This window comes from Neodiprion lecontei, chromosome 1 (genome assembly GCF_021901455.1).
Source record: "Neodiprion lecontei isolate iyNeoLeco1 chromosome 1, iyNeoLeco1.1, whole genome shotgun sequence".
Classification (NCBI taxonomy): Eukaryota; Metazoa; Arthropoda; class Insecta; order Hymenoptera; family Diprionidae; genus Neodiprion; species Neodiprion lecontei.
Genome location: NC_060260.1, coordinates 5,351,133 through 5,367,689, shown reverse-complemented (window position 1 = coordinate 5,367,689; position 16,557 = coordinate 5,351,133). Strand labels below are relative to the sequence as shown.

General features: G+C 37.1%; 1 protein-coding gene across 1 annotated transcript; it reads right to left on the bottom strand.

Moving 5' to 3' along the window:
* Positions 1–562: 562 nt before the first annotated feature.
* LOC107223751 lies at positions 563–16,528 on the bottom strand. The gene is made up of 22 exons (XM_046739120.1): positions 16,367–16,528; positions 15,218–15,776; positions 14,490–14,920; positions 13,736–14,302; positions 13,565–13,645; positions 12,845–12,974; positions 12,199–12,529; positions 11,618–11,868; positions 11,261–11,533; positions 10,502–10,776; positions 10,118–10,303; positions 6,568–9,626; positions 4,772–6,428; positions 4,529–4,685; positions 4,251–4,472; positions 3,829–4,071; positions 3,294–3,632; positions 3,017–3,209; positions 2,508–2,811; positions 1,975–2,431; positions 1,269–1,761; positions 563–1,131 (listed from the first exon to the last, which is right to left on the bottom strand). Exons 2-22 carry the CDS (start codon positions 15,763–15,765, stop codon positions 835–837), a joined length of 10,494 nt encoding a protein of 3,497 aa, XP_046595076.1. The 5' UTR covers positions 15,766–15,776; positions 16,367–16,528; the 3' UTR covers positions 563–834.
* Positions 16,529–16,557: the final 29 nt, after the last annotated feature.

The window sequence follows — 16,557 nt, the reverse complement described above, 5'->3', positions numbered from 1 at the left end:
TATAGATGGTGAAGCCCACGACCTAATTGTAATTCCTCCGAAGTTTGATACAAAAAATATATATATACCTATATATATACGTTTACATAAACAGAAGTCAACCCTGAATGTAAATCGACATTATATTCCAAGATGTCATTTCAAAAACTATTTTATAGACGTGCTTATAAGACCCACCTCTTGTGAAAGTCGAGTACGAACTTTTTTTACTGATATCAAGCAACAAAAATTTCAACTTCCATCGAAACAACGCGATCAATATTGCTTTACAATAATTTTAATCATTGTAAGCGATATAACCGATGTAGTATAAAAAGATGATTGATACTCGTAGATTCAAATCAAGAAATATTCTACATTCGTAGCGTAGTTGTAGTATAGTGAAGATACGTAGAGTGTCAAATTTCCGTTGCAGTTAGGGTATCGATTCTCGATTGATTCGTAAGTACAGTTATGACTGCATCGAATGAATTGAAGATCAATTAAAGTGAGTTAAATAAAAGGTGATGCTTTTTAACTTGTAATTAAAGCCGTTAATTAGGTGGAGATATTCATAATTATGTTTTAAATTTTAATATGAATTTACTATCAGTTATCATAACATTCGTAATACACGAAATATACGATCCTAACAACTATAAGTTAAACTTAATTATCCATACATTACTATATAATATATCACTCTTCACTAAACTACATACTTTGCCAAAAGTTCATCAATTGGGATCAACTTTGACAATCTTTCATCAGCCGAAACCAAGGATGGTTTATAAAAGTTATTAATGTGGGATAGAAGCAGAAGTAAATTTTACGAAGGAACGCAATAAATTATTTCTAAGTCTTGTTGCAGGGTTGAATTGTATAGTTTAAAGGAGGTGGAGGAATCAAAAGAGGAAGTGGGGTTGGCGGTGGTGAAGCTAGAGTTGCAGGAGGAGGCAAAGGTTCGGTATTTATGGGATTCAAATTCACCGCTCCATTGTAAGCCGCAAGATAAGACGGCCAAAGATGCGGCGGTGGTGGAGATCCCGGCGGAGGAGGAGGCGGCGATCGTTCGTCCAGCTCGTCCAAATCCTCAATTATCAGTGGAGAAGGAACAGTCACCCGAGATTTTTTCAATTTTATAATTTTTACCTGTAATCATCGAAATTCTTTTTCATATAGGTGTAAAGAGGATTCCACTACATCTAGCGCAAAGCACATAATTTTCACCATTTTCTCTGAATTAATTGTAGTTTAGATACATTGGCCTTTTTAAACTATATATTTACCTTGACCTTCTTCTTCGTTTTGGGTGGTTTGACCTTCTGATGTTTTTTCTTCGATCTTTTAACCTTTATCTTCTTCTCGGCCGCTCGCAGAGCGTTATGGTTTATAATATTGCTGTTCCGCAAAGGCAATACGGATATCGGCGGTGGTGGAGACGGCATATCGCCCTCACCGCCGCTAGGACTGGTTCCTTCTCCTGGCCTCACCCCATCGGCAAACTGTACAGATTTTCTACTCCTCCTTCTAAAAATCCTCCTTTTCCGAACTTCAACATCTTTCTCTTCCTCGCGCGATCGTCCCGCAATGGATGCATCTTTGGTTTTTGATTCTTCCATTATTGCTTGGAGCTGTCTCTCTACTTGTTCTTCCGTAAACGCAAATTCAGTATCGGTACCAGTATCTAATTGTTCTCGTTCCTCATCTGGCACCTGGTCATTATCGTCCTCATCTACATCAAACAGATATCCCGGATTCCCGTTTGACATAGACTCTCTTCTGAAACAATTGTAATAGACAAATTATACTTGGCATTCCAACATGTTTATAACTTAATCAAGGAGTACGAGTCAATTAATAATGTATTGAAAAAATGCAAGCACTTACTGGTATTAAAATTTTCGTAAATAGAAAGTCGTAAACAGTTGATAAAGAGTCAAAATACGTAATACCTAATCACAACGTTCGAAAGTAAGAAAACAAGATACTCACCCAAAACCAGGAGATATTAAAATGCCTTTCGCTGGTGGTGGTAAAAGAGGCAGCCAGTCGGTTTTGCCATCCTTTGCTTCTTTCACGGCCTCCTCGGTTAATCCTTCGACAGTTTCGTCAATTTGTTCTTCCGATTGTTGGATTTGTTGAAACTGATCACCGTCACAGATAGGTAATGAATTATCTCTAGAAACTAATTCCTCATCTTCTTCATCTTCTCCTCCAGTAAAGGTCAGAGTAGGCGGGGATGGCGCATGTAGCAGCTGAAAAGTAGCCCCTTCCTGCTGACGGAGGGTGAGATTTTTTTTCACAAGACGTTCTGCACGCCGTTTTCTTCTCTCAATTCTCATCACTTCTTTCTCCTTCCTACGTTCTTCCCTAAGTTTCTTCCGCTCCTCCCGCCCTTTTTTACGCTCCTCCAAGATCGCTTCATAATTGTAAATCGGTTGAACCACTGCTGCAAGAGATATAGCAAAGCAAAAGTGAACTATATGAAATTTTCTCGGAATCTGTGAAGCACAAGTCAAACTTACGTGGAATTACTGCTGGCCTAGATATGGGAATAGGCGAAGTGATGCTAGCAGGAAATAGAGTTATTGCAGGCGATGGAGGTGGAACTCCAATAGGAGTAGTAGACTGACAAGGGCGATGATATGCAGAGCTTATTGTATCCGAAGAAGGTCCAGCAGCCCAATCAAGAGTTGTTGGAACAACTTGAAGAACATTACCTACACGTACCACGTGACTAGAATTGTTTACCCCAATAGCAGATAACTCTCGTTGCGGAGTAGTAATACCGGTAAATTCCGATGGTATAACTTGCAGAACGTTACCAACCTAAACAAAATTGAAGAGTGTTCCAATTGAAGGAGAAATTAAATGATAATTCTGTCGATTAGAAGCGTGTACTTTGATTTTACTATATTATGCGGGGAAATAACTAGTTCAATTCCTAGATTGTATCTAAGTGTTTCTACACCAAGTTAAAGTGGAATCTCTTCCAGCAGATTATCACATTTAACATATATGAAATATGCCGTACCTGAAGCACCTTCGGTTGTTGCTGTTGATAAGATTGTTGTTGCAGTGGTGGTATCGGGGTAGGAGGCATAGATGGATAAGTTGCAATATTAGTAGAAAAGGCTGCAGGATGATAACCGACATGTTGACTATCCTGTACAGTGAGCGGAATCTGTTGTTGTTGCTTCTTTTTGATTCCCAGTTCTAATTCCAACCTAAAAATTTCGTAGACCAAGTCCTAGTGTCAGTTAATTGAACAATAATGAAAAATGGACATGATCAAAGGCAGAACCATTCACCTGTCATCAAGAGAAAGACGCTTAGGAGAACTTATTCCAATGGCAGCTGGTTGATGAGAGGACTCTTCTATGCGGGGAGGATATGTTAAATTTCCTTCCGAGTAATAATAGTATTCATTTGTACTGGTATTGGGATTATTTGCATATCGCAATGAGCTGTCATGGTTCACACATTCATTGCTTGGCAGAAGCTCTGAATCAGATATCGTAGAGTCAGGAATAACTCCTGTAATCCCTGTTACAGTAGTTACTGATTGTACGATGGTTTCTATCCGTCTACCAGCAGTACAACTTTCTTGTAACGATGAATCATCTTTGTCTCTTACAAGGGATGCAGATCTGAAGAAATATTGTGAACCAATAAAAATATTCGTTAATCCATCATAGACAACACTTTGTTTCCAACATTTACAAAACCATAAACTTTTATAGATTTATAATAGAGTTAATGATTGTTGTAATCAATACACAATTGAATAAATTGTAATCAATACTCAAGTCATGTCCAAATTAAATAATAAAGAAATTGACCAACCTTGATCTATGTAGCCGTGTTGCAGACCTCATATTTCTCTCTGGAGTCCGAGACCTTGACCTACTCCTACGCGAAGTCTTATATCGGTCTACTGATGTCCTAGTGTGCGCTAGTCGAGGTGGAGATCTCGATCTTGAATAAGATCTACCTTCACGTACTTCACAATTTGGAGATTCTCTATCCCTACCTTTTTCCCTGCTCCGTTTCAATCGTGATTCTACGCTTGGTTCCCTGTTGTATTCACTAAAACATAGTTTAATAGTAGTGTTGTAAAAAGTTTGACATTCGTATAGCAAGAGTATTTTTAAATAATAGTTCGTATTACGCAATTATTTCTTTTTACTGCTGTCAATATGAAGGAGTATAAAAACGATTGTACGATTCTGAATTAATTGACAGACATTGACTGTCCGTGGGGCTACCTGTGTCTTGCTCTAGCCGATGAGAGTGATTTAATAGATCCTTCCACTATCTCTCTATCCAAGCTATCACCAGCTCTACCCAAACGATCCTCTTCAAAATCAAGGTCAAACTCATTTGGAAACAAACGTCTAGAAGTATCTTTATCTCTATCATCATCAACCTCATATTTCCAGTTATGCTTTCTATCTTCAGTTTCTGCATTTAATCTGAAGAATTTGAAACTGTAAGATATACGTTCATATCATTAAAAAGTCACATATTTCTGAGCAACTCTTACCTCTTACGTTGTCGTTCCATTTCAAAGCCCTTTTCTCTGAGTATTTCCATAGGGTCATAAGATCTCTCTCTATCTCTTTCGATACTGTCCCTGTACCTCCCTCGATCCCTTTCCTTATCCATCTTACGTTCTGCACTTCCGTATTTCCTACTGTTATCTAAAACAATAAATTGAACGTTATGACGTGTATGTAATTGCTTCCGTTCAAGAAATGGATCAAATCAGTGTGTTGATTATACTCACCATCCCCAGGACTTAAAACTGGATATCTAATTGGACTTTTGATGATTCTCTCCCTTCTATCCTCAGAAATTTTTAATTGAGCCGAAAAAACTTCGTCGCCTTTGAAGAAATCTTTGTCATCCTTTCCATCCGATCTGTCATTCGATTTAGTCATCTTTTTATCTCCATCCACTCGTCTCTTTGGACTCCTGTCACGATCTCGTCTACTCATTGGACTACGACTTCTGCTCCGGTCAGCCGTACGTTTACTTATAATAGGACTTTTCGAACGGTTTCGTCTGTCACCAAGTCTACCTTTGCTTGGGCTACTTCGTCTACGACTCTCTCCTCTGTCAGAATATTTGATGTTACTTCTAATTCTACTTTCGTGAGTCGGAGTGTCAAGCCGTTCCCTTTTTCTTGATTTATCCCTTTCTCTTGTTTCAATTCCTCTAGTTCGTCTTCGATCTTCTCTACCCCACCTATCTCTCTCTCTTCTTTCAGGACTCTTCTTTCTGCGATCTCGAGAACGTGATCGTGATCGTGTTCTCGTTTGTGATCTTGATCGCGATCGCGATCGCGATCGTGAATGTGATGACCGAGACCAAGATCGGCATCTAGAGAACGAACGTCTAATAGGCTTCTCAACATCTCGTTTATCAATAAAAAAATCGTTGTACTTGTCACTATCCGTTCTTTCTGATTCTTGGAACTTTGACATGCTTCTATCAACCATGGGACTTGACGGTTCCATGAACTGTTTACAAGGTGCCATTCTTTTTTCCTCTATCCTGACTAATGCATCCTTTTCTATCTTAGGTTTCATAGGATTTAACTTTACCGGTTCGACTCCCGCTAAATCGTCAACTACAAGTTTTTGCATGATATCCGCCCTGTTATCAATATATTGATTCTCTGACTTATACTGTCTTTCAACTTCATCTAATGTGTCTTCATTCTCATCGCTGGGCAAAACATTTGTTTGCAGAACTTTTTTCTGAATTTTAAATGAAATAGTACCTTGAGTTATGTCTGCTTTTTGTGCCTCCAGAATTGATTTGCTTCTGAATTCAGAGTTACGTTGAATCAAAATTTGTTTTGGAATTAATTTTAAAGGAGATGTGAGTTGATCTTCCTTCTGATCAAGTTCTACATTATTACTTATCAAATCATTTTCTGACTCAGATTTTTCATTAGAGTCACTGCTTGATTCAAAATCAGCAAATATGTCTACACTCTTTTTGTTAGTGTCTTTTTCGACACTGATTTCTGCGCTAGTACTTGAGACAGACGATTTGTCAGAATGTTCAGAGCTCAGTTTCTTCAAATTACTATCTTCAGACTCCCATTTTGACTTCTCATCAGTGGGCATTAGGCTAATGCCAGTGTAGTTGTATCCAGCTTTCGGTGAATTAGTATTCTCATTGGTCTTGATTTCAATTTGTAAATTTTGGGTAGGTTTCTCCGATTCTTTCAAAACGGTGACACTAATCTTGCGCTCGGAACCACTGTTAGTGCGGACACTAGAAATTTGAGATGGGGGAGAAACAGGCATTGGGATACTAGCAACTTGACATCCAAACATAACTGGAAATTCATCCGACGGTAATGGAATATTTGATATCAATACGTCATCCTTTTGCTGATTTTCATTACTTCCACTTGAAATATCCATATCCTGCAAATAAAAGGAAAAATTTTGAGTAAGACATTCAAATAGGTTTCAAAATATTTCAAAATCAAAAATTTTACGGTGTTTGGTTTACAAAAGTAAGTCAATAATAAAATGCAAAGCATTGCTGCTTCTTTGAACTTACTTCAGACCTGTGTGAAAGAGCTGGCGAGCTTGGACTATACAATTCCAAATTGTTCTTATTATACTTGGATGAGTTTGCATCCACAGAGTTAGTCTCTTCCGAAGTAACGTCTGAACTGTCAGAATCCTGATCAGATGAAGCAGATCGAGTATGTTTGAAATTCAATTGTATTAAGGAACTCAGAGAATTGTGGGTTTTTTTCTCATTTTCATTGCTCCAAATTTTTTCAGAAAACTTATGGCTTTCTGAAGAATGTTTTGTGTAATCAATCTTTTTAGAAGTTATCATGTCATACGATTCACATAATTCATTAGATTCCTTATATCGTTTTTTCGTTTTATCTTCGGTTACTAATTTTGAAGCTGTATCATTTTCTACCAAAGTAGAATGTACAAAATCATTATCGCGTGATGCCGACTTAGTGGTAAATTGATCTTGAGCTGGCATTGTACTTTTGATCCAATCATTATGTTCCTCCTCCCATTTTATCAATAGTAGTTTATCCGAATCACTCTTTTGGAGTTCTAGGTGTTCATTTGGTTCACTGTAATTGATCGAATTTTCAACATCCCATCGGCTTTTTTTATCCTTCTTTGGTTCATAAACATTAGTTTTGATTTGTTGACTTGAATCAGTGATCTTTGAACTCCCACCCTCATCCAGTGTACTTTTATCAACAGATTTGCTCCAGCCACTAATAGGGTCCGTAGCAATATCAGAAGTAGTAATTTTTTTACTGGTAATCTCTTCTGCCTCCTCCCAATCGCTAGTCTTATCATTGTCTTCCCATTCCTTCCTACTGCTGTGTTGAAGGAATTTCATCTTCTCAGATTTTTCATCAATGTTAAAGCCTTCGTGTAATTTTATTCTAGGAGTCAGGCCACCAGTTGTATTGGAATAAGACTTACTGCTTGATACATCTTCAGCCTCCATAATTATCCAGTCATTGGGTGATACTTTTCCACTGAGTTCAGCTTTAGTTTGGTCAGTAGTATTACGATTGTCTTGATAATATTCTTTAAACCGTCTATTATCTTGCATGTCGCTTCTACGTTTCTTATTTTTTATATCTTCCAGATTGTCTTCTTTATTCATCCAGTCAGTACGGTCACATCTTTCAATTTCCCAATTTCTTGCGAGTTTCTGATTATCTTCTAATTTTTCCGCATTTCTCCATTCTCCTCCAGTTTCGACGTTTTCACCCAAGTCATCGAAGTCCCATTTGCTTTTTGGTTCACCTTTTTTTGTGTGTTTAAATTTTTCTTTAATCAGCATCATTGCCTCCTTTTCTCCTTCTTCTTCCTCATCTTCCCATATTCTGAGGGCTGGCAATCTGTTTTGTTTCTTCTTATGATCCTTGCCAATTTCTCTTTCAATAGCTATATAGGTATCTGTCTTTTCATCATATTTTATATCTTTCTCGATTTTTCTCTCCAGCTTAGCTTTCTTTTTCTCATTTAGTTCTCGGTTCTCTTCCAAGCTGTCGACCTCCCATTCATCGGTTAGGCGTTCTTTTCGTTTATTCAATTGATCTAGTACTGATATCGGTGGAATGCTTGAATTGTCGGTTGAAGCAAAATCGTCGTCTTCTTCCCACTCGCTACTACTTTTCTTGCTTTTTCTTGTTTTATTTGTAGTTTCTTTGAATACTGGTTCTTCCTGCATTATTTGCTGCGTCATTCGAACACTTTCTTTTTCCCATTCTTCCAAAAGTTTAGCTTCTTTTACCTGTTCTTTCAACTTATCATCTTGTTGAATATTGAACGGTTCTCCGATAGTGTTTTCATTCATGCTCCGTCCTTTTTTTTTATCAAGATCATGCACTGAAATTACTTCTCCATGCATAATCTGTTGGGTCATTCGCATACTTTCTTTTTCCCATTCCTGTAAAAATTTATCATGAGTTCTATCGTTTTTCTTTTCTTTTTCACCAGCTCTTTTTTTTGGATCCCGTTTCGGTGCGGATAGGATTTCTTCACTATCCAACTTGTTTGCCTCTTCTGCTACAATTAAATTATCATCGTGGCTACATTCTCGGACACGATTTTTCCGATGGACAGACATCTTCTCAGTCAAGTCTGTTTCATGGAATGGCACATCACCTTTTTTGAAATCAACCTTTTCTTCTTTAACTCCTCTACTATCTTTTGCTGATTCTTTTCTCTCCTTGCCGGTGTTCTTTTTCTCACTCTTTCTCACATCTACAGACTTTTTTTTCAACAGTTCATCTTTGTTTTCCAAGATTTTCTTCTTCTCTTTTTGTTTTTTTCGGGATTGCTTATCCTCCTTTTTCTTGGTTCGTTTCAATTTTCTATCCGAATCAGAGCTACTTGAGTCAGTTTTTATTCTCCGCTTGCGCTTCTTTTTAACAATTACTTTTTTTCCCTTTTTTTTCAACTTTCGTTTTCGTCTGCTTCTCAATCTTCTTTCTTCCTCACTTGATGATTCACTTGATTGATCCTCACTACTATCAGAGTCTGAACTTGATTTAGCTTTCTTCTTCGATCTCTTTCGAATTACTTTTCGCTTATTTTGACTTTTGCTTTTTTTTATCTTTCTTCTTCTTTTCTCCTTTTCGTCATCTTCCTCAGATTCTGAAGAATCTGATGATGAAGAAGATGAAGATGATGATGATGACGAAGAGGAATCACTACTTGATTTTCGACGTTTCTTTTTTTTCTTGAAGTGTTTGTTATCCAAACTTCCATCGCTAAGTCTTTCTTCTTTGATCTTAACATTTTCCCAATCACTAGGAACTGATTGAGACGCGTCGGAGTCTTCTTTGCTACTGCTTGCAACATCTGTATCTTTATCCGATCCAATTTCTGTCGCCGTTACGTTCTTAGACTTCTTCGATTCAGTTTCAGCTACTAAAGTCGATTCCAGAGATCTGTCAGATTTATTGGCACTTTCTACATCGCTGACATCTATGTCATTGGGTGTATCATTCAGTGGGATATCCTCATTCATTTTACCCATCTTTGATGAACCCCTGGTATTACTGTTTGTAGATTGTTTCAAATCAGGTTTACTGTATGATGACGAAGAGTGAACCGAATCTAAAATCAGAAGGAACATCGGAACTATAGCCTTTACCAATCAATCGAACAGTAGTTATGTAACAAACGCACAAGACTCAAGTAATTTTACCGGGTGACTAATTTTTAATCTATATATTGTTACAAATTCTCTATGTAACATCCCGATGAAATTTGTTAGATAATAATAAACGAAAGGGATATGCAAAGGTTTATTTCTATGAGAAAGGATACCGTCATATCTACAGAGGAGAATAGAACTTATATTATATAAGAATAATGTTTCAAAGATGAGGTAATGATTGTTGTACGCAAATCGTAAGCTGGCTAAATTCTGAGTATAATTTTCACTCTCTATTTTATTCTTTTCCCAGTTTCAACTTGACGCCTCAGATGTATTATATTAATACGTGCAGTGCACGCTCAGTATGAGAAAGATGTGTGAAACTTATACTTATAGGGGTAAAAGGAGTGACGAACTACATATAATAAACTGAAATAAAGTAGTTTACCATTTGAAGTTATTTTATCAGAGTTAGTGGCTGACACAGGAACATCATTGCTGACCATTTTTATGAACTGTTCGTATTCCGAGACAAGTTTCTGGTCCCCTGCATTATCAGAAGGTGACGACTCTCGATCATCCTTCCGTGTGACAGAAACAGGTTTAGTTGATTCAAGATGTACATATACATCACCTGGAAAAAGAATATTGAGAAAAAACATAGCGATAAAAATATCTCTATTGCCTTAATGCATGGCCAGGGCAACAAGTTGCTATTACCACTACTCACGCGGACTCTGAAAAGAAGGTAGCTTATTGTCAATCGGCAATCTACGCAAGCGGCTATAGGACTACGCAGGAGATTCTTCAGATAATTTAGTGACAAAAATACCTTCTTTCACATTTGGGTCTCCAAGTTTTTTTACTTCATCAATATCTCTGACATCCCGTTGAAGTATGACATTCTTCCCTACAGCCTCTTCTGTAACTACGTCAAAAACATTTGTCTTTTCTTCGAGGGACACAACTGTAATGTCACTTTCCCATTTAGAGCCTGGAGCATCATCTTCTTCTGGCAATGCAACTTTTTCTAACAAGTTTACATTTTCCATTCTCTTGTACCAATATCGGGATTGATCCACTTCATCCACTTCAGTCAAATTAACACTAATAGACAGTTAAAAGATAATAATTTTAGAATAAGGACTTCTCTGTTCAACTAATATAAAGGATATAAGGTTGCCTAACCGAATTGAAGTACAAGAGAAAAAAAAGAAGTTACACATTTTATGTAACATTGTTTTCTCAAGGCCTACCTATTTATACTAAAGAACACAAAGATATTTAATGAGACGTTTACAGGCATTTGATTCCTTTTGATTCGTGACCTTTTTAGGGGCTCTAGATTTTCGAGTATTATACTCAAATTTTATCAAGTAACCACGAACCTTTTTATCTCTAGTCTCTGACAGATAGAGTTGGACTACTACAAGAAGTATGAACAATAGAAACAAGTTTACAAAGTGTATAATGTTAAAATACGAAACTTCCTCAGTGGAAATACTATAAGAATCAAGGTTATTAATGAAACCTCATTAGAAATACTCATATTATAAAAGAACACTTGTCAGTTGGAAAAAAATATACTAACTGGATATGGTTTGCTTCACATATCTGTCGCATCTTGTCTCGCCGATCAGAGGAAACGGCTTGGAAAAGCTGTTGACGATTTAGTAGCAACGATACTCGAGGATTTTCAGAGAATAGTACTGGAGGTCCTCGTCCTCGTTTAGTTAATCGGACGGACTCTGGAGGAAATTCTCGCGGTCCTTCCTGTCCTTCAATTATGATAGGATAACGCTTTAAATTATATTCACCTATCATCAACATCTGATCGAAATGCTGTGCGTAATCTTGTGCTGTTCTGAAAGTAATTATTTCTGTATCGCTACCTGAATAAAAAGTCATTTAAAAAAATTACTAAATTTATACATAATGCGGGAGTTACCTGTTCTTTATTAATCGATCTTCCTTTCGTCGATTAACTATTTCTTCCAGAGAAAGCCAAGATTTTTTCAACTCCATCCAATTTTTAGATCTTGCAAATTCTTTTTCTTTTTCCTTTTCTCTTTCCTTTTCTCTCTCCTGTTCTCGTGCCTTTTCTCTTTCTCTTTCTCTTTCTCTTTCTCTTTCTCTTTCTCTTTCCCTTTCCTTTTCTCTTTCCTTCTCCCTCTCCTTTTCTCGTTCCTTCTCCCTTTCCTTTTCTTTTTCCTTTTCTCTTTCCTTTTCTCTTTCCTTTTCTTTTTCCTTTTCCCTTTCCTTTTCCAGTTCGATTTCTCTTTCCTTCTCTATCACCCTTTCTCTTTCTCTCTCTTTTTCTCTTTCTTTCTCCCTATCTCTTTCTCTTTCCTTCTCTCTCTCGCGCTCCCTCTCTCTCTCTCTCTCCCTCTCCCTCTCTCGCTCCCTCTCCTTCTCCTTCTCCTTCTCCTTCTCCTTCTCCTTCTCCTTCTCCTTCTCCTTCTCCTTCTCCTTCTCCTTCTCCTTCTCCTTCTCCTTCTCCTTCTCCTTCTCCTTCTCCTTCTCCTTCTCCTTCTCCTTCTCCTTCTCCTTCTCCTTCTCCTTTTCTCTTTCCTTCTCCCTTTCCCGGTCCTTTTCTCTTTCCTTTTCCTTCACCTTTGCTTTTTCCTTTTCCCTGTCTTTTTCAATTTCTTTGGATGAACGAACTACTGGGGAATTACAGAAATTCTTGCGATCTCTCTCCTTTGATTTTCTTTCTTTTCTACTTTCCCTGCTACTCTTCTCTTTTTCTCTTTTGCGAGAATCCTTATCCTGGGAAATCTTATGAGTTAACTGATCCTTTATACCTTTATCATCCTTTGATTTATAATCCTTATCACGCTCTCTGCTGTGACGCCTCCTTCTTAACAACAAAATCAAAATTGGAAGATAAATTTACTTTGAGGATTTAAAATCAATAATACAAGCAAAGTATATATTCGGGAAAGATTAAAGTTGCACTTAGAGGGAAGTCAAATATTATTAATCAACACAAGAATAATCTCCCGACGTAATGGTATATCATGAAATAACACACTAAAACACGTGAAAATTAACGCTATCCAAGTAACTTTGATGCTGTTAAATATGTGAATAATTCAGTTTCCAGCTGGTAAATGATAATAACTTCAATAATGTTGCATATTTTTTACTTTTTACTTCGTACTTCTATAATTACCTCTCTGAAAATTTCCTGAGCGGAGTTAAACCGTGATCATTTTCTTCGTCCGAATGATTGTGACGTGATTTTTTCCACCTTCCTTTTCCACCACTACTGCCACGCCCACTCGACTCTCTTTCAGTGTTCACTATAAAAATAAGACCAATGCTATAAATGATTTGACTAATATAAAAACATTTAACTAAATCACATTAAGAAAGTAACAAATGAAAAATTAACTGTTCAGATACAAAAATCAATCTTCTCACTACTTCTGTGTTCATTGACAAAAAGTTTATGTCTAATTTAATAACCGAGCATAGTAGCATCACGCATAGCCTGTGGGACTACAGAACGGAAGGACTTGAGTTCAAATCCCCAGCGTGCCAAAGAGAACCTGAGCCAAAACTCAAAATAATTATAAGAGAGGTGATGTCGTTGGGATGCCAAATTGACAGGCTGAGATTTGAACTCGGTCCGGTTACACCTGGATAAGGTTTTCTAGAATTTCCTTGCAAATTTCTTTTCCTGGGTAAATGCAGGTGTTTCTATAGAACATTTTGAAATGCTTGCTCATGCATAATGATTATCACTAACCCATCCCTTTCTTATCCCACACAAGCTATGAGCTTATGAGGATATATCCAAAAGGGACTGACAGTGATTATTATTGTTTTTATTGTTATTATTATTACTACTACTACTATTAATTTAAAAAGTGAAAGTATGGACATTTACTTGTAAGGTTATTATACTCTTGTAAACCCTTAGTCATTGACTCTTCTCTGACAATTTCCTCGATTGCTGGAACTCTGTCCTCTAAAAGATTACAAAGCATATAATGTGAAGAAGAAAATGTTGGAGTGACCTGTTACATTCTTACTGCATTATAATGATGCAAAACCATACCGTGATGTTTTTTGGACTTTCCGCTACTGCTGTGCTGCTGTTGTGCTTCAAGGGCTGATTCAATTTTCAATTTAGCATCATTCACTTCATCAAGTAAAGATTTTGCCTTATCTTTACCTTTGCCTTTGCCTTTCTCTGTCCTTGCCCTCGAACCATCTGAACTCTGTTGCTTCGAAATAGTCTCAGATTTTCCCACAGTAGTTTCTATCCTTGCCTTGGGCTTGACAGGTTGAACTTTGGGAAGGACACCAAATTTATTTGCAAATGCCATAAGACGTTTTTTAGCTTGAGCTTTACCCAAAACAGGCTTTATCATTTTAGGACCCTCCACAACACTAGTAGATTCAACAACCTCTACAGTGTTTCTTGCTACTGGTTTGTCAGTTTTTTCTGTATTTTCAATTTTTTCAAGTTTCTCCGGCGTCTGTGGTGTCGGAATGTCTGAGACGTCAATCACCGGTGTATTTTGAACTAGCTGGTTACTGTCAGGTTCAAAGGAGACAGTTTCATCTGGGGTTGGATCGTCAGGGGAATAAGCATTGTCACTTCGTCCCAAAAGGTCGGACTCTGCCACAGAAAAATCAGTACTTTATCAAGATGGATGACAGGGAAAATTCAGTACTTAATGCACTTAGACAATCTTCAGAACTCTTCCATTTTTCTATAAAAATACTCATTTCAGATAGCAATGGTGTCTTGTTGATTGGAATTATTTTCATTATATTCAAGTTTCAAGATATTTTTATTTACCAACCTTGTGTTGTACCTGGAGCTTTTGGTGATGAGGGTAAATCTATCGAGGCTTTGTAATTTGACGAATCCAAAGTAGTATTGAAAGAAAGATGTGACTGAAAATTAGAATTTAGTGAGTTCGGATAGCTTCCTCCATATCCAGGAGTTTGACTACTAGTTGGAAGATAACTTGAATGTAAAGTCTGCGAGGTCCCTGAATTTGATGAGTTTGGATTTTGTATTTGCATGATGAGCGATGCTTGATTCAGAATATTCTGAAGTTGCGGACTCTGTGAATTAACTATGGAACTCTCATTGGCAGTAGCGTTTGCAGAAAGACTCGTGCTAGTATTAGGCAAGGCGTTTGTTACCATTGGTGGTCTCGGACCCCTAAATGGTAACATCGATCCTCTTGGCCCTAGTGGCTGACCCATTGACATATGAGCTCCAAATCTGAAAATGAAACATTGATCCTGTAACTGAGAAAACATAAATACCAGTATTGACAATTATTATTGCGCGGATAAAGTCTTAGAAAAGTTGTCAATAAGACTTGAATCATTAGATATCGTCTAACGTTAGTGACCCTTCTGCAGGATTTGTGTATTTTAGAGATGTGTGAAATATATTAACCATTTGTCAACTGGTGTGATTGCCATCATCTTAATGGCCAAATATGAAGTGATAAATGACAAGTGAATCAATCTTTTTTTTATTTAAGACTATTATTAAACTATAAAATTTTCTCACCTCGGCATTCGCATTGTACCCATCATTCTAGGAGGTGGAGTATTGGCCCAAAAACTTGGGGGAGGTAAGTGATGAAGATTTCCAAGCGGTAATCTTGGATTAATATGGGACCCATTATTACTAGTTGGTAATCTATTATTTCTCCCTAACATCATTGGATTTAGTCCATAAGGATCTTCGTAATCGTATGATCCATCATATTCATAAGATCCATCGTATCCATACGTGTTATGGTAGTCATATTGATCGTCATAATCATAGGAATCTTCATAGTCACAGGAATCTTCATTTTCGTACAATTTTTCCTCCTGATTTTCAAATTGAATAAGAACTTCAGGCTCTTTTTCCGCTGGGGTGTCTAATGTAGTACTCTTTTCAGAGTCTGTATCGACAGTCTCTGGTTTTTCATCCGACTTTGGTAAAAGCGGCAGATCTTCTTCGCCTGGCACAGCGACGTCCCAAGAATGTTGAAATGTAGTTCGGCCAATGGTTCTACTGAATTCATCGTTCTCTCTGTCAGGAGAACTGACGACTTTGTCTTCATCCATAGTCTCATAACCTATCGCATTACATAATGTACTTTGATTGTCTGTTGAATCAGATATCAGCATATGATGTACTTCAATAAGAAAAACCTTTTTTTTTAATGACAATAGTCGGAGCGAAGTTTATACTTTTTAGTAACTAAGCATTAGTGCTAGTAGATGGATAGGAAACGTCTGTAATTTGCAGTGAACTCGCATCTGAAGATTTGAATACACAACTACTTGATTCATTGCAAATTCTGATAAAAGTTAAAGGATGTGCGATGGATAAACTAATTCTTACTTTTGTGAAACGGATAAAATAGACAGCAAAACTAATTACATGTAAGTTTTTTACGTAAAATGTCGGTGTCAACAATCGTGATTTAGGTTTAACGTTAACCTTATCAAATTGTCACGTCAATGTCAGCGTCATAGCGGACCAAACAATGCTATTGTCAAAAATTAATGAACACCATTTTTAACGTCTGATGAGATTGACAAGATGTGGTTGAGTAAAGAACGTAACTTTTGAACGAAAAGGAAAAAAAAAAGAATGCACGAGTCCGCAGGTTCTGGTTGTGACAACATTAACGGTGATTTAAACTACCGAAACTATTCTTACCTGTAGTTGAGGTTGATAAAATTTTTGTTACTCCCAGCCAGTCGAAGAATTTACCAAACTTGAAACACTATGCACTTCTCTGATTTTATGGAATTCGATAAAGCAACAATCAATTAATAATCTACTGGATAAAGATTTTACTCCACAGTCGGACATGTTTGTCGACACGAAGTTTGCAGCGGCAGAATCGC

Bases quoted from the DNA above. Each gene is read 5' to 3' on its own strand.
- LOC107223751 (XM_046739120.1), bottom strand. From the start codon at position 15,765: ATGGATGAAGACAAAGTCGTCAGTTCTCCTGACAGAGAGAACGATGAA. The intron at 12,530-12,844 runs GTAATTATAGAA...TTTGTTGTTAAG, and splicing joins CTCAGGAAATTTTCAGAGAG to AAGGAGGCGTCACAGCAGAG. The intron at 1,762-1,974 runs GTGAGTATCTTG...CAATTGTTTCAG, and splicing joins TTAATATCTCCTGGTTTTGG to AAGAGAGTCTATGTCAAACG.